General features: G+C 41.4%; 1 protein-coding gene across 1 annotated transcript in view; it reads right to left on the bottom strand.

Moving 5' to 3' along the window:
• Positions 1–26,839, bottom strand: part of DSCAM (DS cell adhesion molecule) — a 322,782-nt gene that overhangs the window by 252,214 nt on the left and 43,729 nt on the right. The window contains exons 2-3 of the mRNA XM_083500497.1: positions 18,312–18,629; positions 15,407–15,553 (exon numbers count right to left, since the gene is read on the bottom strand). Of these exons, the coding sequence (XP_083356623.1) occupies positions 15,407–15,553; positions 18,312–18,629 (465 nt within the window). The remainder of the gene's footprint in view (positions 1–15,406; positions 15,554–18,311; positions 18,630–26,839) is intronic.

Genomic DNA, 26,839 nt, shown 5'->3' with positions numbered 1-26,839 from the left:
ATATGCAGTTTGTAGTTCTTGAGAATCAACATCATGTTGCTGCTGAGCAAAAGTGACACCCTAATAGGTCACAAATGAGAAGAGACAGAATTTTACTGCTAAATCTAACCACAGGGCATTGTGGGAATTCTAAAGGAACCTTCATATTCATGAAGCTTAATTATACTGAAATTGCCAATCTGTAAAGTACAGCTACATTCAAGCACTGATTTCAAGACTAAAACATGAACAAAGAGAATATGGCTCCCAGGAGATGCTCTGCAAGGATGTGTAGAGAGGCACAAAAGCAGGGCGGGGGAGAGGACCCAAATCCACAGATGCCACGTTTATCCTAATAAAGTAGGATAGCAGTTGTAGAAAGAAAGTCAATTTGGGGAGGAGAAGCATGGTGGGTTCTCCTTGGGGAAAGGGGGGGGGGGTGAACCAGGCCTGCAGGGAATATTTGGTTGGCAATATTATAGGAAGAAAGACTGGTAAAACAGCAGCCTTGCATAGCACCAGAAATATGAGGCCTGCATTTTAGTGCTAGCAACAGATAATGGGAATGTGCCCTGAGTGCCTTGTAAAATTCTCTTTTTAAGAAACTAATCAAGCATAGATAGTGCGCTGTGTTGTTCGTGGTGTTCATTAGTTCTTCTTACAATTCCATACCCTGTTAATGCTAGCTATGGGATATATGCATATAGGGGCAGGAAAATATGCAGGCCTTGGTTCTAGGGATTTGGGGGCGGAAGTTCCTCTTTTTGCACAGGAATACAGCTATAGCCTGAGACGTAGTAGAAACATGGGTTTCTGGCTCAGTGCATCACCTCATTCATCCTTGAACCTAAGGATATCCCCACCATGGATAACCAGAAGCTGAAAATTACATGACATGAAGCACTATTGTCATTTGGCATTAGAGTTCCTTGGAGCCACAGGCTATGGCCAAGGCAATGCTGTCAACATGCCTCAAAAACAAGTCTCCTGTTTTCCTTTGCTTTTCCTGCTGTACTAATCAACCTCACCAAACAATTCACACACCTTTCTCTTTGTAAGTGGGAGGGGACTTTGGACAACTCAAAACACAACATTTGAGACCCCCAATCATGTGCAAGGCTATGCATGGCAAGCTGCTCATGTACAGCCTTCCTCCCTGCAGACTTTGGACCAATATGCAGATAACTAGTGAGCAGGACCAGTAGTGTGCCCAACAGTATCCTGGCTCCCTTTCCTCAATGTATCAAGTGGGAAATGTGTAAAAGGCAGCTAAAATCACAGCCAAACAGATTCAACAGCAAAGTGGACACATGAGGTCAAGAGCTGAGAGACAGCAGGGAAGGGAAGTCAGCAGTCTGAGCAGGAGTGGCTGGCCTGGTGCCATCCTCCTGACAGCGGCACTGCTATCACTTACCTAGATAGTGTGGGGGTTGGATAAGGTCAGGGCTGCCCTACACCTGTGGAAGCCCTAGCATGACTCAATGAGTGTGCCAGTGAACAAAGAGCACAGAAGGCAGAGCATCACAACACTGTGGGTATTTATTACATGAGTATTTTCCCCCAATATTTTTTCCTGCATCATAGTGCACTACTTTCAGAACAAATACATATTTGGCTGTGGGGTGTGTGTGGGTGTGTGTGATATCTGCTGCAATTTAGTTAAATCCTCTCTCCAGTTTAGAACCTCCATGGCAGGTACAGATGGTGGCCCAAAGTGTTTTGTAAAAATGTTTACTTAGGAAGGATGAAGCACACATTTGGGAATTGATCTGAAAATAAGTGAACTGAGTACTCCCTTAGGATCACTCATTCAGTGAAATATATAACCATTAAAAAATGAAAAAGCAGCCATGAGTAGTCAAAATCTCAGTAGGAAACAAAATGGGATTGTGAAACAGTTTCAAAGTATTTGTTCCTTGCACCTACCCATGCAAAGGTCAGCCTTCAGGTTTTCCTAAAAAGGCTGGCTATTTACTTGCCAGGCACTTTAAAATCCTTTGGGAGCATGAAAGTTTTACGGAAAAATGAAATGCCACTACCAGTTGCGGCTATGTTGTTTCCCAATTTCTTTCCTCAATTATCAAACTTGCTTCATACTCCTACCTTCACTTTCCAATGCAATGACTTTTTCTCTCTCAAAAACTGCTCTCAAAAACACACCCAAAAATACTCTTTTGAGTTTCTTCAAACAGCAGGTGAGTATCTTCAAATACCACCACCACCAACTCCCCCTGACAGTATGCAGAGAAGGAACCACCTCTGTCATCCGTTATGCCCTCTTGATTCCAAAACTGCATCTCCTCACCTTCGGGAGTGAGGTGTGGAAGACAAGAGAGGAAACTGAATCACTTTTGTGCATTCTTTTAAGCACTTGAAAAGTCTCCCTGAAGGTTTTTCAAGGATTTGAATGAAATGCTCAAAGAGCTCCATTCATCTGGGGAACCAGAACATAGCTACTTGCCCATCTCTACACTAAAACACTTTGTCTTCTTGTAAATTCAGGTAGTAGGGTAGCCCATGCAGTCCCCTCCAGATATGGCTGGGCTCCAGCACCAGCCAACATGGCCAAAGACTGGGGGTGATGGGAGCTGTACTTGAACAGCATCTGGAAGGTGCCATATTGTCTAGCTCTTGGCTAGTGCATAATGAACTCCCTCAATCTGCAACATGGGCTGTTCCAAATCACAAATAAAAGACCAAGGATCAATGTTCTTCCCTGCAGCATTCTGCATCAAGATGCAGAGGACCAGCACCACCTAAGGCAGTCTTCCTCAAACTTGGCCCTCCAGATGTTTGAGACTACAATTGCCATCATCCCTGACCACTGGTCCTGCTAGCTAGTGATCATGGGAGTTGTAGGCCAAAAACATCTGGAAGGCCGAGTTTGAGGAAGCCTGACCTAAGGAAAGGCGAAAGGTAAATTTCAGCTAAATACTCCATCTACCCCTAAAAGTAGTCCGCATGAGTTCACAGCCTTCATAGACTGCTGACAAAAACAAAGCCTACCACTCAAGAATACTTTGTCTTGTGGGCAAATAAGCAGTCCATATCTACCTTTCATGTGCACTTTTCCTGTGACAAAATCTGTCCTCCAGTTTCTCTAAAGTTTCCCCCTGAAGACCTTCTTTGTTGCCTCATTCTCAGGGCACATTAGAATTGCTTTGGGTGCAGGGTTTTGAACTTGCCTCATCTTTTTCAGGTGGCCCAGTGTGGTATATGTGAGTGTGTGTGTGTTTCTTTCCAGCAAACATTTCTCCTGCGCTTGTATGCACAATATGTGGATGTAACATCACACATCTCATTCTGCAGCTGTGAAAGCTCCCTTGTCAATATTTCTACTGGAAACACAAAAAGCAATGCTTCCCCATCTGTTCACTATCCAAAGTCACCCTGGCTTATATGGCATCATCTTCTTGTTAACTATGCTATTATTTAAGCATTTACTGCAAGGAAGCAGCAAGACTGAACATTTAAAAGGTAATGAAGGTATTCATCAGCGCATGCAAATTCAATTAAAGCCTTTGGAATTGCAAAGGTCCTGGCCCTCTTCTTTTACATGGTTTTCTCTATTGATATTTTGGAGTTATGTCTTTTTAGAAATGGCATATGTTGTGGCTGATTTCAAGCTGCATCTTAATCTTCTAGTTTATGCCTCATCTGAAGCATCAGTGCATGTTAAGTGGCTTAAACTAGAATCTATTGCAGATGATATTGCATTTCTTGTCAGTGTGTTTGTTTGAGGGGGGAAAGGAAGGCCTCTATAGGTTCAATTAAGTGAGCATCTCATGTGTTTTGTATCTGTTAACTTCCTCCTACAGAACATTACTGCAGAATATCTTATTTCCTCTGAATGAAAACTGTTGAAGCTTAGATGATTTGTATGTAGCCGTTTAACTGCACCATTTATTCAGGCTGTTCCTCTTAAATAAAATCAATGCTATTTTTGCATCCTTAATGGGAGCCTATTTAGTTAAATACACAGGCATTTTTCACCTTGAGCAGGCAGGAGCATAAGATACCCCAGTTTCTGATGAGTGGATGGGTACTTGCCTCAGGCCAATGCTTTAATGAGAAATTCTGAAGCATACAGCCAGGCTGCAAAGTCTGCTGGGCAATGTCTTTGGTTTGGCTTGCATTTAAGGTCGATGCCATCAAAGTCTGGATAAATTCCCCTGAATATCTTGCTCTTTCAAAACATACTTCATTATATCAAACCAAGTTATACAAAAACTAGAATTAAGTCCATTGATCTCCATGGGTCTACTCTGCGTATGACTAGCATTACATCGCACCTACTGACTTATTTTGTTTCATCAGGAAAGTTCCCTTGGCATTTTAAATACATAAAAATTGGTCACCTTGAGGGGGCAAGTGCATAAGATGCCTCAGCAGAGAACGTTACAGGACAGAGACAGATTGTAAGGGAGGCTATTCAACAGCCATTCCTCCAGAAAAGAAGGAAGACTCTAAGAATGGCAGTTGGCCTGCAAGAGCCCAGCCCTCCCTGGATGGGTCCACAAGCCGAGACTTGGGGGTGTCCTCAAGCCCTGCTCTCTGATTTAAGAGAGGGCTGAGAACACTCTAAGGGGTTGTGACCTTGTGGGATGTTCCACACTCTTATTGTCCCTTAGCTGGCCCTTCAGACATTGTGTTCTTTTGAACAACATGACTTTGAGGGCAAAGAGGTTTTTTTATTAGTAGAAGGACAATAGCTCGTTCCAAATTGGTCCAGTTATTATTCTGAGAAGCTGCACCAATGCAGATAAAACGTGTTAATTTGGGTCCTTCTTCTTCCAGCTTTAATGACCTTCATTAAATTGTAATCAAATGCACATCGAAAATTATCATTAGTGTGTGAGCAAAAGATGTTTAATGTCATTACATATCCAAAATGTCTCCAAAGAATCACATGGAGCCCTAGAAATTGATTCCGCAAGCCAATGACCAGCATGTGAGCAGCAGAGCAGGGCTCAATTATCTTCCTTCTCTTTTTTGTCAGAGGTCTGCCCAGAAACTCTTTTGGGGGGAATCATTACACTCAGTCTGTAAAACCTACTTTTTCTTTGTGAGTTTGGTTTAATTAACACAGCTACTTTTACCTGCCAACCTAGCAGTTCGAAAGCATGCAGTGCAAGTAGATAAATAGGTACCACTGAGGCGGGAAGGTAAACGGCATTTCCATGCGCTGCTCTGGTTCGCCAGAAGCGGCTTAGTCATGCTGGCCACAGGACCCGGAAGCTTTACACTGGCTCTCTCGGCCAATAAAGCGAGATGAGCGCGGCAACCCCAGAGTCTTCCATGACTGGACCTAACGGTCAGGGGTCCCTTTACCTTTACCTTTTTACTTTTACCTCTGCCCATGGTATACATTTGGAAGGCTACAGAGAGGTGGCTGCTCTGAGGAGATCAAAGCCCACAGCTTTGTAATTCAGAAACCAACATTCAAACATGTTCCCTGAATCCAAATGCCTTTTCCAAACCTTCTCAGCAATTCTGGGGCCACCTTTTGGAAAGCAGATTAGAGAAGCAAACATGCAAGTCATTTGCAGCATTATCTGAAAGAAAAATGATGCAAGTCTACTCTGTTTTCTCTGCTGAATCCCAGAATCCCTGAACTGGGTAGCCCTGACCTTCCAGAAGTAGCACATCACGATCCATTTGTTTCTAAAAGCCCATAGATAAAAGGAGAAAATAAATTTGAATTCACAGTGAAAGCAGACATCAAGTACTAGGCCATTCCCCAAATGGAATTCAGCCAGATTTTATCCCTAGGTGAAGAGCTAAAAGTGACCTTCTTCTAGTTGTACATGACAATTTTCAACATCTGAAAAATATAGAATGTGCATTTGTTTAGGGGGAGGGGAGAATGCAGCTCTCACTCTCCCTTACAGTAGGTGGCCTGTAAGATCAGACACAGGAACATTAATCTTCTTGGCTGTCTGTAACCAAATTCACAACAAAGCAGAGGCAAAGCTCTAGATTTTTGCCACCATTTTATGTATGTATCTTCTCTCCCCCCCTAAAGCTATTGCTGTTTTACAGAGGATAAATCCTTTACGCATTAAAGAAAAGGGCATAGAAGCTACTGTTTAGGGTACAGCCACATAGCAGCTTGTCATGAGTGTTTTCCATGTATCGTTCTATAGCCTTCAAGTGTGATTTGGTGCAGCAGAGAGCAGGTGCTTATTCACTATGCTGCATGAGTTCTCATGCAGCTGTTTCAAGGTGGGGTGTCAAAAACGTGGGGGATTGTGCAAGCCTGCATACTTCCTTGCAGCAATGACTTACCACGTCAACAATAAATTCCCTTGGCTTTTTTCTTCCTCTAAAGGAGCAAATGCACACAAATTCTCTTTCGCGGTCCACTCCACCCCAATAGCAGCAAGGCAAGCTCCTCCTTCACCTCCCATTATATATGCACATTTTATAAGTTACAGGTGCAGGACTGGGTCTAGTGTATTACCTGGGGCAGGGTAGGGACGTGCTGCTCCCATCGCTCCAGAGAAAGTATATCAATAGAAGCACTTAAGAAACTGCATACAACACTGGCAAGTACAGTGGTACCTTGGTTCTCATATGTTTTGGTTTTCAAATGTCTTAAAACCTGTAAGTAAGTGTTTGAACATTTTTCAGAAGCCGAATAAGTCCAATGCGGCTGTTGGCTATTGTTTCTGGGGCATCTGCACCAATCAGAAGCTGTGCCTTGGTTTTCGAACATTTCAAAAGTCAAACAGACTTCCAGAATGGATTAAGTTTGGCGCTTTTGTTTTTGCTATTTATTTTGCATTTTTGTTTTTGAGGCTTTTTCAGTTAATTTGTTTTTGTGACTGTGTGGAACCCAGTTCAGCTACTGATTGACTGACTGTGTGACTGCAGAAACAGATAAAAGCTCTCCATCCAAACAATGATGATCATCAGTGAAAGTAAGAAATTTTTTTTTTAAAAAAATTATCATCTACAATACTGTCTTCTTTATTTTATTGTACAGTACATTGATTATTGCTTTCATTTTATGGATCAATGGTTTCGCTAGTCAAATTCAAGTTAAATTGCTGTTTTAGGGGTTGTTTTTAAAAGTCTGGATTGGATTAATCTGTTTTGCATTACTTTCTATAGGAAAATATGCCTTGATTTTGGAACAGACTTCCAGAACGGATTAAGTTTAGGAACCAAGGTACCACTGTACTATTTTTTGCCTCTGAATAAGCTCTAGGGAAGACAACCTGTGGCCCAAGGGTAAATGATTGCAAGTAGATGGCAAATGTTGGGACTGGTAGGGCGGAGGGGATGCTGAAGAAAGAAAGAGAAGGAAAATGGGTATCCACACAATTTTGGCTCATGGTCCCCACACCATCAGTATGCAGCCCTCAGCACAACTGACCTTGTGGGAATGTGGCCTGCGGTGGCGGGGGCGAGCCTCCCCACCCCACTATGGAATCTTCTCCCATAAGAGACCAACTTGGGTGGCCTTAAAAGAGGATTCATGGAGGAGAGAGCTATCAATGGCTATGCTCTGCCTTCACAGATGGAGGCAGTAATGCTTCTGAATACCAGCTGCAGGAAACCACAGGAGGGGCGATTGCTCATGTACTGGGTTTCGGTCTGGCAGTTTCCCACATCTGGTCAGTCACTGTGAGAACAGGATGCTGGAGTATATGGGCCATTGGCCAAATCCAGTAGGCTCTTCTTATGTTCTTACCTGTGTTATTTTTTTCCTGAAGGGACGTGGGGGGACACATACATTTTGTGAATCTAAGTTTGGCCTCACTGAGGGCCATTATTTCAATATGAGTAGGAAAATGAGAGTACCCCTAAACATTTTTTAAGAAAAAAAGCACTGGTTCTTACCATTTGTAAAGTTAACTTGTAGCATCATTTTCCCTGGCTCCCTTGTAGGTTTTTATATGCTTGCTGTTTCTGACTGCCATACACTTTTATTTATATTCATTTATTTATTCAGCTTATTAGCAATCCAACAAAAGCAGTTCTCCCTAAGCTACATAAAAAAACCTCAAAAGATTTTTTTAAAGTCACAATTCTAATAAAATAAATAACAATAAGGAAGCATTTTTTAAAAAAATAAAAATCCAAAGCAGAGATCTAAAGAACATCTATAGGGCTGACATTCCAGTTCTTTATATTCAGTAAGAACAGAATGGAGCATGGCTACCTGTGAGGTACAGCTGAGAGAAAGAGAGTCAGACAGAGAAGCTAGGTCAACACAAATACAGAGGTGTAGATTTTTTATTATTATTCAGAAAGGTCAAAGCTCATACAGCAGAAGTGCTCAGTTAGATGCCAGGACAGCAGCTCACCTGAGACATCAACAGCAGAGCAATGAATTTTTTTAACTCTTGTGCAATGAAGCATTAATTGCTTTAGAGTCCAATTCACTGCACAGGATGCACCATTATCTATCGAGGCTCAGGCACAATGAACCCAGCCCTCCTCTATTAATTCATAGCTGTTAATGCAAACAATTCAGATAGAAGGGGAAAATCAGCCTCGAGGACAACAATATGTTCTCCCCTGCTCTCTGGCAAGCATTCAGCAACTTGCCTGATGTCAAGACTCTGAATTTTAGGCAGATACACAGGACAATCTTGACCCCACTAAAATATGGGAGAATGAAACAAGATCAAAAAGAATCAGAGAAACCTAACAGGGGTTCCCCCCCCCCCAAAGAAAAAGAAAAAGCAATAGGTGCTATAGCTGTATGTATACCTACGTACTTCATTTCATGCACCCATAATTCTCCCTGGCAGCCACATGATTAATTCAAAGAATTATTGATTTTTCCCCCTTGCTCAATCCTGCTGACCTGCTTTTGTTGACAGGTCTGTATGGATCACACTCCTCTGTCAGCTGAATTCCTGGCATCATGTTGGTCTCTGTGGCCTGCGGTAAACATTTCTACTGGTTCAACATTAATAGCATTTGAGTGCCTGATAAAAACATACACTTCTGCTTCAAAAATAACGGATACCCTAAAAACCTGTATTAGTGGAATTATTGAATGATGAGCATTTGAGATATTATTTACACACACATGCTTGTTATACTCAAATAACCACGTAGTCTGCTGGGGGGGGTCAGTTATATATTAGGGGTGCCATACTGGTAAATGACTGGCTGCTGTAAAAGGGCCAATCAATGGCTTCACAAGAAAGCTCCAAATTAAATTTTAAGCACCTAGATATATAACAGATTAAATATTACTCTAGCAAATATAATTATTTTTTACAACCATGTTTCAGGGGTTTAAAACAAAACATAGCCCTTTGTGAATTATTATTTTACATGACCTCAAGTTCTTTAGCTATATTTTTAGCTATAATCTTGATCTAAAATATTTTTTAAATCTAGATTATTTTCCATGTAAATTATGAATAAAGTTACAGCTTGATTCAAATGCTGAGCACATTTAGAAAGTGAAAAATCAGGTAAATTATTACTGACAAAATGGAAAGCTGCTGTTTGGATTTCTGGTTATATATATAAAATTACAGGTGCCTTCTAGCTTCCAGGACACCCTGTCACATATAAGCATATAAAATGCCTTTGTCAAATATAATTTCAAAGGACTATTTTTCACAATGTCAACAAGAACTGCTAGTTTGTGGTTTTCTGTATAGTAGCAAACAAGAGCAAAATCACTGAGAGAAACTGTTCAGGGTTTTGCTTTCTGTTTTGTCTTTTCTGTAAACACTCATGTTTAAGTAAAAAAAAAAAAAGAACCTCAATGAAATATCATTTCAAAACAAATTTTGGTCCCATGCTGCATTTTATATGAATGGGTATAATATTAGCAATTAGTTGACTTTGGTAAGATTATCCAGTCTCTGCAATATTGCGCGCCCACGTCAATGGTGTGTCAGTGTCTCTAATAATGTGGTTCTTGTTTTAACTCATTAAACTTTTCAATCAGCTTCATAGGGCAACACCATTTCCAGCTTAATCCAAAATGTCAACTTCTCTTCATATCAAAATAAAACACAGGTTAGTCATCATTCACAGTGGAGGTTTTCTACTCTGAGCCACTTGAAAATTCTCAGCTAAACCACATGCATAGACAAAAGCTTTATCACATAATGGCTTTTGAGCAGTAAAGCATACTTCCATTAAAATGAATGAGCTCCTACATCAGTTTTATTCTTCACATCAAGTCTGTCAGCACTTTGCAGGGAGCTTCCTTGGTCAGATGCAGCCTCTGAGGAAAATTAAGAACAGGGAATACTGCGTTTGGCACTCTCCAGCTACACTGCCATGATTGAGCCACTCATTGCCTTGAGTTGGTAAAGACCATAATAAATAGTCCTGAAAGAAGTCTTCAGGGTCACAGCCACTGTGGGGATCTAGACCGCTGCGCCTCCTCTGAGGAGACATCAGGTTTGAGGTCTGGAAGAGACAGGTGCCTGACAGAATCTGGCTGCCTCTCCACCCCTGTTCTGTATGGTGTCAGAGGACTCAAACTGGGAATTCTGTCAACAAAGCACAAGCACCTTACTCCTTATACCACTGGGACAGTTCCAAGGCTGAGAGAGCTATTGGCTTTGGTGTGCTGCAGTGTCAGGCGGATAAAGTACTGCAGCTCATCAACCCAGGAAGACCAAAGGGAAGCCAAAAGAGTCTGGCCAGACTCATATAAGCTGAACATAAGAACCTGCTGAATCAGGCTAATGGCCTATCTAGTTCAGCGTCCTGTTCTCACAGAGGCCAACAAGAGGCCAACTATGAGCAGAGTTGTGCAGCAGAAGGACACCAATTTGAATACTTATTGACGACAGGATTACTACTGAGAGCCAGTGTGGTGTAGTGGTTAAGAGCGGTGGACTCATAATCTGGTGAACCGGGTTCGCGTCTCCGCTCCTCCACATGCAGCTGCTGGGTGACCTTGGGCCAGTCACACTTCTTTGAGGTCTCTCAGCCCCACTCACCTCACAGAGTGTTTGTTGTGGGGGAGGAAGGGAAAGGAGAATGTTAGCCGCTTTGAGACTCCTTTGGGTAGTGATAAAATGGGATATCAAATCCAAAACCAAACTACTGACATTTGGGGAGGTGGGTGCAGCCCCAAGTCTGAGGCATGGGGTGAGAGTCTTATTAGAATGAAGTTATAAACTCAAACAAAAAAGCAGCCGATCCTTGGAGGGCCCCCCCTGGCCAGCTTAGTCCTCTGAGGCCTGGGGCAAGTGTACTCAGCTTCCCCTCCCTCTTCATGGATCTGGGTGGGCATCATGATGAACCTTTCAACTGATTATGTGGGAAAGTCCCTAAGTACCACTCCCAGCCACAACAACTTCAACAAGTCCCTAAATGAGACTTCCATGTTGGCTTTATGACACTGATCTATAAAGACAATTGAATGGTTTGTGTTATTCAGTGGTTTTCAACCAGTGTGCTGTGGCACCCTGAGGTGCCTTGAAGGATGGTCAGGGATGCTGCAAGCAACACCAGGCTCTGTCCCTCTTTCCTTCCCTCTTTCCTTTAATGCGCTCTCGGGTATCTGCCTCCCAAAGGCTTGCATAGCTGTTTTGTTGCAGCAGCCCTGGCTACAAGCTCCACAGGCAAATGGTGCCTCTGGGGCCGGTCAGGGGGTGCTTCCCAGGTCCCTGTGGGGCAGTGTGACTGCCCAGAGGACTCCCAAGAAGAGGGGAAAGGAGGCTGAGGGAACACTCCCCAAGGGAGAGTGTTTGAAAAGGGGCGAGGGGCTGCCAGCTCTGCAGGCAAGGGGTGACATAACTGGGCTCCTGAACCCCACAGGAGTGCCACAGAAAGAATGTAGTTGGTCAAGAACCCAGAAAGGTTGAAAACCTCTGTTGTTATTAGTTGACACTGGGTGTCCAAGTGCCCAAAAATTCCTGATGACCCCATATATAGCAAAGAGAATAGTGGTGTGAGGGGAGGGGAAATAAAATGGTAGTGCAGCTTTGGGAAATCTGGCGACACTATTTGGGAAAAATCTAAAGTGCTTAACTGGAACCCCCATCTCCTGATACACAAAGAAGCCCTTTCTTTGCTTCCTTCCTATTCTTTTCCTCACTTGACCTCTTCATATTTTCTCCATTCATTTCCATACACTCAGCATTTCCCCACTTACAGTGGTGCCTCGCAAGACAAAAAGAATCCGTTCTGTGATTCTCTTCGTCTAGCAGTTTTTTCGTCTTGCAAAGCAAGCCCATTGACGGATTAGCGGATTAGCGCTATTAGCGGCTATTAGCGGCTTATCAGATCAGCTGATTAGAAGCTTAGAAAAAGGGGGGGAAGGGAAAAAAACCTGCAGGAACTCGCAAGACATTTTCGTCTTGCAAAGCAAGCCCATAGGAGATTCGTTTTGCGAAGCACCTCCAAAATGGAAAACTCTTTCGTCTAGCGAGTTTTCCGTCTTGCGAGGCATTCGTCTTGCGGGGCACCACTGTATTTCCTCTGTTCATCCTTTGCAGTCATCTCTCTGCCCCCTCCCCATCTCACCCTAGGGAGTGATAGCCACTTAAAGGAACATGAGTTGTTTGTTAATTATTCATTCTGTAATGAGCGAGGAATCAATGAACACTTTTTTTGTTTCTCTCTCTTTTTTTTAAAGACCACCCCCATCTGTGTATTGCAAGCAGCCTTGTTAAGACAAATAAGAGTGAAATACAGAACCAGCTATCAGTGATTAGTGGCTGAGGGCAGAGGAAACTAGTGCGAAGAAGTAAGCCATCAAGCTCCCTTAGTCAGCAGGAGTAGCTCATACATACCATAATTATAAATCACATTGTTCCAAGAGGTTTCCCTGCAGAGTAACAAACTTCGTTCTTCTCCTCACCCCCCAGTATTTAAATTTTCATCATCTCTCTGAAATACTCATTGCAATAAATGAGTCCTGTCTTTCCTGTCCCCCTCAAAAGCAGATAAGTAAACTGAGCTAGTATTACCATTTGAAATGTAGAGTTAAACCATAATTTGCATGCTGTGCTTTATTGCTATATTTTAATTTGTGCCAAATTGCTGAGAAGAAAAGAACGAAAGAAACCAAACATATGAGCTCAACATGGACCCAGACCATGAAAAGCCTTATGTCTCTGAAGGTGATGACTAGTGAATTACTACTGCCTATAGTGTTGTTCTTTTTAATTAACTGCATGTGAGTCCATATTTCTTGCAACCCTAGACCAAAGTCATAGGCTCTGTCATTGTGACATAAGGGCATTGGTGGCGTTGGGGGTGGCTGAAGCTTTATTTGTCTGAACAGAGCGCTCAATATAAATCAGCGGGGTAAAGTTCACATCTGTTTGTACTGCAGTCAACTAAAGAAGTATCAAGCATCTGCCAAGAAAATCTCAATACTACTTTGTACTTTCACTTCCCACAAACCACTGAGAATATCATATTACTGAAACCCATTTGTATCATTCTTTCATTTCAGTAATCTGCTTCTATTTTCATTGCAGAATTCTACTTTTGTGTCTCATAATTTGGTTCACAGTCTTCCAAAATAGTTTTGCTTAATATGTCATCCAAACACAGGCTTTCAGCTCTCCTGGACAAACTATGAGCTATAAACCATGGGCCAAATCTGGGCTATATCTTATGGCTAGCTCTTTGGAGAAAGCCCAACCAGTAGAAGTTTGAGATGCAACCAAGCCATGGATAGCATGCCAAGCCAAGCCAAGCCATGCACCAAAACAGCCAAGTAGGAAGGCACTGGGACATTGTAATTGTTAGGACTACAGCTATGTAGTTTGGTAGCCACATAGTCCAGAACACCCCAAATACAAAAAACAAACAAATCTGAAAACATGACATGTGTTCTGCTTTTTCTCAAAATGATCATAGTATTTCCAAACCACCCAAAACAAAAAGTTGAAATTTGGCACAAAATTCAAGGGGCACTGAGAACTAAGTAAGTCTGAAAATGGAATCTCTTTGTAACTATTAAAAAGCGGGGCATGGAATTTACCTCTGAAGATGGCATTCTACAACACAGAGCAAGCAAAGCTATTATGAGACAGATAGAACATCAGGGTTCAACATCTATGCTTGCCAAATGCAAGCTTCATTTACTAGCGCACATATTCAATTTAATTTCTACCCTTACACATATAGGAGGTTCGCTTACAAGGGACTATAAGTCCTACTACAGCAGTCAACTTTTTTTTACTGTCTTCATACTACAGTAGTCAGTATCTGTCTGTCCACATACATAAAAATGGCATCTACACCTCTTGTGTGTATAAAACTGTGTTGTTAACAACTTACACATAATGTAACTTCTGCCAATTCCCCATTCTGCCCCCAGGACCACTTCCTGCAAGGGGAATGGGAAATCAGCAAAAGTTTGGGTCTCCTTTTTCTACCAGTGGGAGTGTCTCTGAATGGAACTCTGCTTAAAGGATGGTCCCACTGGTGCAAGAAAAGTCTAAATCCAAGCATTTGGATTTAAAAGTATTCCAAAGATCTCTATTAATAGCATGGACATAAATCACTTCGGGTGTTTTTTTACCATTTGTAGGAAACTACATGTTCTTAATGTAGACTTTTTATATACTGTACTGAAGTCAACACATTTTTAAAAAAGCTAATGAAAGTAAGTTTTATTATGAAAATGGCATACTTTTCAGCTATCAGTCTACATTTTTCACCTGACAAAGCAATGAAACTCCTTTTACAATATGCCAATAATACAAATAAATACATATATCTTACATAGCAGACATTATTTGAAACATGTAATTTATTAAAGGACATTTGAATAGCATGCTTGTGAAACACTGTAAATATTACTTATTATAGTCAGTATGCAATACCAAGTATGGAAACTAGTTGCAGGCTTTATTGGGGCTAAACCAAGTATAAGTAACCAAACTTCAGCAATCACAACCCAGCAAATATTATGATAGCAATATACCAAACCTATTTAAAATTAAGCCCAGGGGAAGAGGACTGTTTCATCTCACCCTCTACCATGCAACACCATCTGACGTGTTGATAAATTCGTCCTCATCCATTGACAAGATGATATATAATCTGCTGTCACACACATGCACATCTATAATTGCTAAAGTGGTTTCTAAGCAGTTTACAACTATAAAATCAATTATAAAAATCATAGATAACTAAAAAAAACACACCATGACCATTCCATTGGGACACTAAAACAACCTTCATTAAAATATATGATTTAAAAAACAGCTAAAAAGCATGGCAATTAAAACAGCTAAAAACAATTAATAGAGTAAGAACAGAAATTCAGTTTAGGGGAACACTTGCCTAAACAGGCATGTTTTCAGGAGCCAGAAGTATGCCAATACTAAGGGACCTTTCCTATTTCAGTAGGGAAGGCATTCCAGAATACTGGTGCCAGCTACCTTCAACTCAAAGGAAACATCAAACATAGCAGAAAAAGTATATGCTGAAGGTGGTATGGGACCATGAAGTCAAGGCCTACCTGAGACGAGTGAGACTGTGTCTTTCTCCCATGAGACAACAGTGATGTATGCCTCCACAGAGGAGGGGATAATGCACTTGAAGACCGCTACATTGCCTCTCATGGCTTTCTGGTCCTCCACACGGACTGTATATGGTTCCCGTAAAACTAAAACACAGCAAAATAAGGAGACATCAGGTAGTGAAAGAATGCAGAAAAATGCATTCTCCTGCAGAAACGTAGGCAAAACATATCGAGGCCTATGAGTCCTTTAGCTTTCAGGCGCCCTCTGGCCAAATTTGCCCAAATCAAAAACCTACAACAGCATCAAATTCTGCTATAGTTCTCTTGAAATGGACCTTGAAAAATTGTATTCACTCAGGATGAAGAACATTTGACAGATGAGTTAAAATGCATTCTAGGGAAATGGGAACAGTGCTGTTTTTTCTTCCATTGTTTACTCATGTCTTACTATCTGTCGGTTTTGTCCAGAAGCTTGAAAAATGTTGGGCCCCACCATCCAATGACATGTTAGTTCTTCCTACTAATGTTGTAGCATTGTATATTAATATATCAGCTGTTTACTCCAGCCTCGTGAAACTTGTGAACAACAGTTCTGATAGTCTGATAACTGTTTCATAGATGAAGCTATTTGGTGACTGAACAGGGGAAAGCAGAGGACACCATATATTATTTGTTATTCTTGGCATCCATCTGTCGAGAGAAACAATGGCGTGTGCCTCCAGGGCCAAAGTCAAACCACTGGAGAATCACAGTGGCTGCAGAGACTGGTAACTCGTAACTGCTGCCCCCCATGTTGTTTCTGCTGTATTAGCAGCACTAAAGTGACCACTCCAAGGTACACGCCTGGGCAGTTTGTATGGAGCTTCTGGGCTGCCCAGACAACAAGACCCACCCCCCAGCCTTGCTGATGTGGTCCAAAGGAAAGCAGAGCAGTACATTTGGCACCAGCTTGGCTGCAGGAGTTGCTGGAAGGAGACGTACAAGATGCCATTCAACCATCTTTGGGGCTCCAGATTTGTGTAGAGCATACTCCTTAGTCTTTTCATCTCCCAAAGATGTCCCACAAGGAAGGAGGATGTTTCATTAAAGCCCTGAGGACTATATTGAGACTCTGCTGAGATTCAGAAAAGAATAGAGAGACTGCTTGACGGACTCTTTTGATGCGAGGATGTGACCCCAAAGAACTGCTGCCTGACTCATGCTGGAGAGGGATGATAACTGATGCCAAAGTGTATTGGCTAGCAAAAGATCTACTTGTATGAAGTCTGAGACTTCTGAGCAACCCATATAGGCAGCTTTGACTGCTTCTGATACCAGGAAGAAAATGCCTTCCATGTGTTCTTTTGAATCCTTTTACTGTATAGTAAAAAGGTAAAGGACCTCTGGAGAGTTAAGTCTAGTCAAAGGTGACTATGGGGTGTGGCGCTCATCTCGCTTCAGGCTGAGGGAGTCAGCATTTGTCCACAGACAGCTTTCTGGGATATGTGGCCAGCATGACTAAACCACTTCTGGTGCAACAGAACACCCTGACGGAAGCCAGAGCACACGGAAATGCCTTTTATCTTTCTTGCACAGTGGTACCCATTTATCTAATTGCACCGGTATGCTTTTAAGCTGCTAGATTGACAGAAGCTGGGACAGAGCAACGGGAGCTCACACCGTTGTGCGGATTCAAACTGCCAACCTTCTGATCGGCAAGCCCAAGACGCTCAGTGGTTTAGACCACAGCACCACCCACGTATCAGGCATTTATAGTAGAACAATGCCTGGAGACCAAGAGTATATCAACAACTTTATTGGAAGAACCAAGGAGGATTAAGATATTCTACTCAGTCTTGAATAACATTAGGGTTCTGGTGCTATATGGGACCCTGACTAAGTAGACCTGGAAAGACTCACTAGATCTCACCATTTGATTAGGTCCTGTCACAGGCTATGCCAATGAGGTTCAAGTTCCCCATAATAGAGAGTGTTAGTAAATGAAACAACAGAGAAGAACCCTTTGAAAAATGGCCCACCCTGCGTTTATAAAGGAAAGCTATGGCAGTTAAATGCATATGAGTCTGTAACACAGATGTCCCCAAAGATTTGTTTTAGTGAGTGGAAACAGATGAAGCGAAAGAGAAAGCTGTTAACAAAGATGAAAATGTGATTATTATTTTTGTGGGAAATCATCCTTGGCTCTAACGTAAGCATATTACTGGCACAATGGGAGTTTGTGAATTCTTTCACAACACATAAAACCAACTTGCTTTATATTTAATTTCCTACTCTGTATTAAATCAAATTTTCTATAGTAGCAATTTAGTAACATGCAGAATTTAACATCAAGTGGATTCAGTTGCATTTGTTTTCATTGATGACGATATATCTGAAATAAAGCAAGAAATGACTTAACATTCTGTCTTTTAACACGCAACAGGCCATTTGCTTTTTTAAACTAAACTAACTAACTAACTAACTAACTCACTAACTATTGTGTCAAGGGTCCAGCCTAGCCTATTAATTTTCCATCTACATAGTTTGATTAGGATAGTTTTTCCTGAAAGCAATCCCCTACCAGTATTCTGAAATATCACAGTATCTGGAAGGTTGCAACTAGGGATGGGTCAGATGCAAAAGAAGACAGGGTTCCTGCACCTTGAATAATTATGTTGCAAAATGCATTTCAGCTGTGCAGCTTGTCACACAACTACTAAGGGTGCAAGACCTTGTTCTCTTTTGCATCTTGCCACCCTAGTTGCAACATCTTGTGTAGATGTTCTCCTAATTTGATTCCTGTAAACATTACATCTCTCATGTTTCTGCCTGGCCAGTAAGACACTGGACATGAACCAAGCCACTTTTCTATGCTACACCACCATCCAGCACACTAACCAGAGCAATATTTGACTGTACTCACCGGCCTTAATGTGAACATCCTGACTTCTGATTTTCCCTGAAGGATTTTCAGCTGTGCAATAGTAAGTGTTATCATGGATTAAGTTATTAAAGCTTGAAGGAGGGAAAGGGAAAATTTGGAGAGTGCCATTAGGGTGGACGTGGCGGATCCCTGGAACATCGTAGATCTCCTCGCCCGTTGCTAGGTACCATCTGAGCGTCACAGGAGGGATCCCTGCTGCAGGACAGGGCACCAGAGTCCCTGTGGTGCTAGCAAACACTACCTCTTGCAAAGATGCATTGACAAAATATAAGCTGGTATGTAGATCTTCACCGAAAACTGCAAGACAGAAACAGAAATGTACATAGTTAGCAAGGGGTAGGGGTATTAAAGTCTGTTTTCCTCTTATCTGTTCATTAAGGATGACACGGTACTGTTAATTGGGATTTTGCAGTAGCTGGACATTGTTTTATATTATACGGCATTATCTTTTGGTCTGCAAACTGCAATGAAACAAAGGTTGCTAGAGAAACTGGATTCACATGGAAGATGGCAATTTCCTTGCTCAGGTGTCATGGCAGAAAACTGTAACCAATCTAATTAACTAAGAAGTCATGGACTTCAGATCAGAGAGCAAAGAATATGACAACAAGCAGGAATAGTGTTACTGTTTTGGATAAAGCAAATGAAATTACTTCCAAACATTGTCAGAATTTTTTATTTTAAATAAAATAGGAAGAGTGATCCACATACTTTCATTAAGATGCCAGTAGCATTGTCCTCTTTCACAAAAACTTTTTACACTGATCTTTGTAAACAATACCTTTCTTCTTCTTCATTTTAGTACTCTTTACATTTTACGCTTTTGTAATAGTCAGTATTCTGATGATTAAACTAATCTCTCAGAAAAAAGAGAACTTGTTCTTGAAGGAGAAGGTTCAGCACCCTGGACAGCAGGTTTCCTATGCAACTGTAATAACAACCTTGCAGCTTTTCCTCTCAGGTTCTCTTATGGGAAAGCAAACAGCTTCTCTCTCATGCCTGTCTCAGGAGGGACAACCACTCCCAAAAAGTCCATCTATGTTTCTACTTAGTCCCTCCTTGCCCTCTTCCTTCGCCACATCCATGCCGCCACATCCATTACCCTTCCAGCATCAAGATGTTCACCTTTCTTGGCCCCAACCCAGGTCTAACCATTAGACATTATGACCCACACTGCAAGAACAGGGAGATTGGTAATTGACATCATTTTTATTTTAAAAAAGCTGGAGAAAGAAGACTCTCAAAGTACCCCTGGGCAAAACTGTGAGACACTGATACAAAGTGATAACTGGCAGTCCAGGTTCTCATAGCTAATGGCTGCAAAAAGCAGCACATGCTGATTCAAAGTAACCCTGCAGGGTTGCATCAGCTGCAATAGAAACTTCACTTTGTTAGTCAAAGAAAACAGATGTGACTTGAATACACAAGAGGCAGAAGATTTGAATACAAACTAATGCGGGGGCCATGTGCTGTGCTGAATACCAACAGCAGTGCAGATATTAATAGGACGTTTCCTGGCTTGGCATAAAACAATTTTGTCAAAAATATGAACCAAGGACTAAGCAGGGTTGCTTGCTAAGAGCCAAAGAAATATGTTTTGTAAGTGGGTTACCTCAAAATGCAAGGAATTAAATTAATAGTTAATTGGATGCTGGCAACAAAATAATGCCACTTACACCAGCCGCTGGTGGCATTCCACCCCTCCCCTCTGGCCTTGCTTTTGTGCATTTAACAGCAGCCTGACACACAGAAATTAAACAAGTGGAGATAAATGATTAGAAAAGCTTCTGCTTTTACATTTCTCTGAGAGACCACTGTTAAAAAGCACAGGAGCAAAGCTAGAGAAAAAGGGACAACCCTAACGAGCAACCACATTCTTCAGAGATAAATAGGTGTGGTTGCGTTTCTCTGTGGAGGGGGGAAAGGAGCGACTGACAGCTGACATTAGTGCCTTTTCATGGCAAATGAAGTGCATTTCTGTGAGATATCATAAAAATGTCATTGTGGCATGTACAATAAACACGTCAACCAGTTTCTAAAAATATTAGATTTTTAAAAAGTCATTGTATCACTTGTGAAACCACTCCTAGGGTGTTCAGCTGGATATATTTTAATGCAACTACATGCAAAAAGACAAAATATAAGCTGCAATCTTTGCATCCAGTGTTCAAGGCTATTGATTTCCATCTTAGATTCATTGAATAAGTAAATATAAAAGAATCCCCATTACCTATTCATAATTAATCAACATTCTAATTTAAAATTGCCTTTATCTCTTACATATTAGAGTCAAAATATCATCTGGGCACACACTTATCAGAGGATAGAATCTAATCCAGAACTGTAGCAACTAAAGAGCAAAGAAAAATATCTTAGCATTTTTGCCTTTGATGAATCCAAACTGCCTTCAAATATTTATTTAGACATAAAGAGACAAAAATCAAAGGCAAGTTCAGTGTAAGCAGGGCATAAAAGCTTTTTTAAAAAAAAATAGTATGAATAAAATTGAAGTAGAGAACATGAGTGATTGAATTAAGCAACTCAAAGTGCAATTCTGCACAAGTAAACTCAGAAATAAGTCTATATCATTCTCCTAGATAGGTGTGCAGAGGACTCCCGTCTCACCCTCCTTTTTAATGAGTGAGAATACAGAAACATTCCACAAAGAGGAATTTTGTATTTTGTTTACCCAGTGGTTTCTCAGCTACTATACATTTCTCTATTGAATCTATTTTTATGGGTCATTGTTGTAATTCATTTTACCATATGTTTTGATACATTATTGTTACTATTTATAACATTGCTATTTCCATCTATAACAGCAATATTCCTTATATTGTTTATGAGTCCCACTGGCAATGTGTAATTTGTGTGGTGGGTATATCTGTGTACACTTTATTGTTAACCTCCTTATGCTCTCATGAGAGAAAAGACAGAGTACATGATTAAGATTATCATCATTATTGAACAATAAATATTCCTTCAAAAACATATAGTAGAAATTAAATGACATAATTTCAAAGAGAACAGCAGTAAGAAACTCTACAACCAGTCCATACAAACAATTCAAAGGCAACTAACATTGCAATTCTACACAAGCCTACTCAGAAGTAAGCCCCACAAAGTTCAATGGAACATATTCCCAGGTGAGAATGTATAGAATTACAATCTTAAAAGATGTGAATCTAATATATATCTAGACATTAAAAGCATGAGTGGACAGGGTGGTCTGTTTTGCCAGGAGTCAATCGGAGATTAAAGAAGGTGCCAGGAGTCCATATTAAGGAGACAGAGGATTTCCACCGCTTAGATGCAGTTACTGAAGAGGCCCTTTGCCAGGGAACACTCCTTCCCCCACCAAACTTCAAAGCTTGAGGGAACCGGAAGAGCCTGGTATGGAGGTTTCCTTGGAAGAAGGCTGCCCACATATAATGGGGTGGGGGACAAAGAACAGGTGTGGGGAACCCTGAGCGCTCCAGTTGTTGCTGAACTCCAATTCCCATCTGTCACGACAAGCTTGGCCAATGGTTCAGCAATATCAGGAGTGCCAAAGTTTCCCCACAGCTGATAAAAAGAGAAGGTTGACAATATGGACTCTTCATCGTTTCGTCAAACTTCCATGTGGAAATCTCTAAACAGCAGATATTATACTGAGGATTCAGACAGAAACTATGACAATGAAATGTGCTGTTTCCTTTTAGAGAAACTATAGGCACCTCGCGGTGTTGGTATCAATGTGCCTATTTCTCCCTGGTGCCACTGTGTAGCTCTCATTAATGTTAATAGTATTCGCATGCATGTCAGGAAGAGAGAATTAACCACATAATGAACATTAATAAGCACTCATTTTCAGGTGACATTCATCACTATGAACAATTTTGGAGGCCAAAATACATCAGTGTGATTGCAGCATACAGCGGGCAAAGCAGATTTTAAAAGCTTATCAGACTTATTAAGGGCAGCCAAAGAGACTCAGAGGTTTCCACAGGAGAAAGGAAAAACATTATTAGAACATTATAAAACACTAAAGGCTAATAGTTTCTGAGACATTTGGCTCAGCCAAATTCAAATATAGGCAACCAGGACGATTCAGTATTCCCTATAAACAACACTAGCAAGAATTTAAAATGCAAGGCAGCAGAAAACCCGCTTCTACCAGGCAAGCTAGGATTCTGGCACTTTCTTGTTACCCACTACAGTAGTACCTCAGGTTACATACGCTTCAGGTTACAGACTCCACTAACCCAGAAATAGTGCTTCAGGTTAAGAATTTTGCTTCAGGATAAGAACAGAAATCATGCTCTGGTGGTGCAGCAGCAGGAGGAGGCCCCATTAGCTAAAGTGGTGCTTCAGGTTAAGAACAGTTTCAGGTTAAGAACAGACCTCCGGAACAAATTAAATACTTAACCTGAGGTACCACTGTATTGTTAACTATCATTGAACAGAAGAAGTCGGTAAGTAGGTTTGTTGCTTGCATTTAAAACCTACATTTCCTACAAGGACTCATTCTTCTCATTTCGCCAGTCTTAAGTTCAGTTCTCTTCATGTCCACATTGGTTTGAAATATTTTAGGGGGGGAGTGAATCAATGTCTCCCACACCCCTACTCTCATGATCCCCACCCCATTTTATACCCCCAGCAGTGTGGTGTGGGTTATGCTGAGACCTAGTGATTAGCCCAGGACTCCCCAGACAGCTTCATGGCTGAGTGAATATTCAAACTTGGATCTCTCCTGTCCTAGTCTTACTTCTTTTAATTTTTATTGATTTGTCATAAGATATGTACAAACGTGTCATGAACCACTACACTGTCTCCCTTAAGGTTAATGTTACACCATACATTATGAACCTGTAAGTTCAATAGGACTTTTCCCTCCATACAGGATTTCATTCCCTGTCACAGAATTTTTTCAGGTAGTACATGAACAGGACCCGAAACTTTAACTACAGGCAACTCCCGTTTGTGCAGGGGTTGCATTCCTGGCCCCCCCACAGGTCAGCGGACCGTGCAAAGTCCACCTCAACCCATTACACCCCCACTCTGCCCCCTCTTGGGGGGGTTGCCAAGAAATGGGAAGGGATTGCAGTTTCACAGCAAAAGGTAATTATTATTTTCCCCTGGGAAAGTTCTGTCCCCCCTGCAAAATGCCACCTTTTGCTGTGAAAAATAAACTCAATGACAATTTTGCACAACCCTACATAAAAAGGCCTGTAGTATTTCTAAGTACATAAGAGCATGTTGTGTCAAGAGTCAGACCACTGATCCATCTAACTCAATACTGCATACAGGGACTTACAGCAGGTTTCTGGGGATTCAGATCGGAGTCATCGCAAGCTTGACCTGAACAGGGACAGAACCTGGAATCTTCTGCATGCAAAGCACCCATAGCCCATCCTCATGGTTGCAATCATTATTCTCAGTAGGAACAGCTGTAACTAATTTGTTGTTGTTGTTTATCATAATGGAGGATACATTTATGAAAGACATGGGTAAACTATAACATGTGTCTCTCCAATCTTTTCCTGCAACATCCAACTAAAACTCAAATTATTCATTGCCAAAAACAGTCTCAGTCATTGGGACATTAAAAGCACCGAGCCATGGATTTAATGGGAGTGAAATGTTCTCATCTGAGGTCAGAGCTGGTCATAATAAATCAGTTCATTTATCTGCTGCAGTATTGAGCATAACCATAACACAGTTCAAAATGGGAGCTAACATGTAACTATGAATGAGAGTTGCATAATTTTAAAGAGGAAACACCATGGAACAGATGGCAGAAGACATAAACGAGAGAGGGGGGAAATGGCAGGGCTGAAAGTAATTGCAAATCTGCTATGATTACTTGAGCAGTGTTGCTATACAAGGACATCTGCGTCACGGCTTCTGTAAAAAGGAAGGGCATGCTAGCTTCTATTTCAACCGTCCCTTTAACAGTTTTGGCCCTCTGTGTAACAAGTATGGAAGGGACAATGGCTTGGTTATGACCAAATCTCCCTGGAGAATAGACTCGCTTCCATTAAATGAATTGCTCAAGCTCCTCATCTTAGAAGAATTTATTAGGGATCTGAACATGCTGGAAGTTCAAGGGTTAGCATTGCAAGGCTGCATTTGGAGAGGAACAATAATGCAACAAAAGGGGCTTTTAGGCAAAAATAAAGGTATCTCATCTGGTTCCTAAACCCTCAAGCCTGGCAAAAGTGCAAATAAGTAAATGTATATCAACTCTGAGATTATGGTGTTAGGAACACAGGAAACTGTCTAATACTGAATCAGAGTCATGGGTCCATCTTGCCTGGAACTATCTACACTGACTGGCATCAGCTCTCCAGGATTTCAGGCTGGGAATTTCTCCAAGCTCTACCTGGAGATGCTGGGGATTGATGCTGGGACATGTTGCCTGCTCTATCTGGCGATGCTCTCTCCTGAGCTATAGCACTAGTCAGTAGATTGCAGCACTAGTCAAAGTGTGTTGAAACAACACTTAGACCCCAGTGCATTGAATGGGGCTGTAAAATCCTTTTACACCTTCCTTCCATTACTTCAAGCAAATGCTTTGATCACTGGGAGGCGAAAACAGCATGAGTGGTACCGGGGGGGGGGGCACAGGGAGCAAGCACCCCCAAAGCAGTAGCTCTCCCCCCTCCCTTCCACAATTGCTGCGCTCTGTAAATAGCATATACTGTTGTTGTTTTTCAGAGATCTTAACATGAGGAGCCCAACTTGTCTACCTAGAAATATATTTGCCCCTTCTATGCCCCCTCTTTTTTCTGTTTCTGCCACTGGATAACGGCAAGTATGAGGAATCTCCAGGTTCATCTCTTTCTGCTCTTCTGGAGCCCTCGCCACCCCCATCCCTTTTGCACACAGAATGACAGTGCATGGCAGTACATATTTCAAAAGGGGGTGGGGTGGGCTCACTGAATAATGGAAATAAATAAGAAGGTGATAAATCCACACTAAGTGTTAGTCATTTGGAAAGTTTCTCACTGTCTTGCTCTGCTTCCTGGAAGTACCCTTTGTGAAGAAAAGGAGAGAGAGTGAACTGTGTTTTTTAATTGTTAGGAAAAACAGAGTAAAATGACAACCCATGTGAAAAGCAACTCTGTTTATTCCTCCCCCATAACACTGTGACTGGAGGACACTGCAGGGGAGGGCAGAATTCACTATAATCATTTAAAGTAAGATCTGTTCACCAATACAAAACATCCCCCACCTATCTACCCACAACCTTCTCCTCTGTGCCTTCTTTCCCCTCTTGCATGCTCTGGGTGTTTCCCTAGGCTCTTTTTCACTGTGGGGCTGGCTGTATGCTTAGTCCTATGGAAAAACTAAAGGCTGGGCACTCCCTGACCCGCTTTAACACAACTTGTTGACACCATAATTGAACTCAGTGATGTGAAAACTATCGCAAATCACCCAGATTTCTGTTGCCATTCAGGGCACGCACACCCCAAGTATCAGACATGGTGTGCAACTGGCCACATACACACAAAACTGTGTCCTCCACCACAAGCTGCATATTTATATATATATATATTTACTTTCTGGTTTTCAATCATTGCACTAAACAAAGCCATTCCTAGCACAAAGACCTACAATATCAATAAGCGGGAATTGGGGGGGGGGTTAATCATAAACAAGCAACAACAGCTACAGACACGACAAGATTTCTAACAGCCTATCTGGTGATGTTGGCCCACTCCTATCCTCAGTTACCACATATTCCCATGCACAGCAACTGTAGGAAAGATATTAAACTTGTTTTATGTCAACTTCAGTACAAAAATTTGAAGTTACTGTTTTAAAGCTCTGGCAGAGAACTGGCATTATGTCAAGTTAATGTACCATACCTGTTTTCATGTATATTTATTACACACACAAAATCTAGTTATTCAGCTCTGCAGAAACTGTGCTGTAAATACCCATCACAAAGACTCAGTGTATAATAAGATAAAAGTACAATTCAGCATGCAAAGACATGCAAAAGCTTCCCCACCACCACCACCGTCTTCAAGGTTTATTCTGCGAAATAGCGGGGGTGGGGGGGATCAGGCAGGATGTGGATCTGATGTCACATTACCACATATTGGGTAAAGATGTGCGTAAATCCTGTTGCAAGTGAAAAAGAGCTCCCACTGATACATTCTTTTAAAACTATAGAATTACTATCCATGTCATGCACATTTAATGGATGCCAAGTTATTAGTATTTTAGGGCTAAACAATATAAAATTATAGCATGTCGAAAATGAACAAAAACAAAATTGCACCTTTCTCAAATTACTATTCATAATTCAACAAGACATTCAACTTTTCATTCCACCAACACATTCCTCTAAAGCAATCTCATAATCAAATCCTCTAATAAGCATAATTAAGCATGTAATTGTTTTCAACTACAAAAAAGGCCAGCAAAAAGGGGGGGTGACTCTTTGCAAAATGGAAGATTTTACATTCCCATTCAGTTTTGCAGGACAGAACTTACTATTAAATCAAAGGAAGCTT

This window comes from Podarcis liolepis (genome assembly GCF_965112155.1).
Source record: "Podarcis liolepis genome assembly, chromosome: 4".
Classification (NCBI taxonomy): Eukaryota; Metazoa; Chordata; class Lepidosauria; order Squamata; family Lacertidae; genus Podarcis; species Podarcis liolepis.
This window is presented reverse-complemented; position numbering and strand designations above follow the sequence as displayed.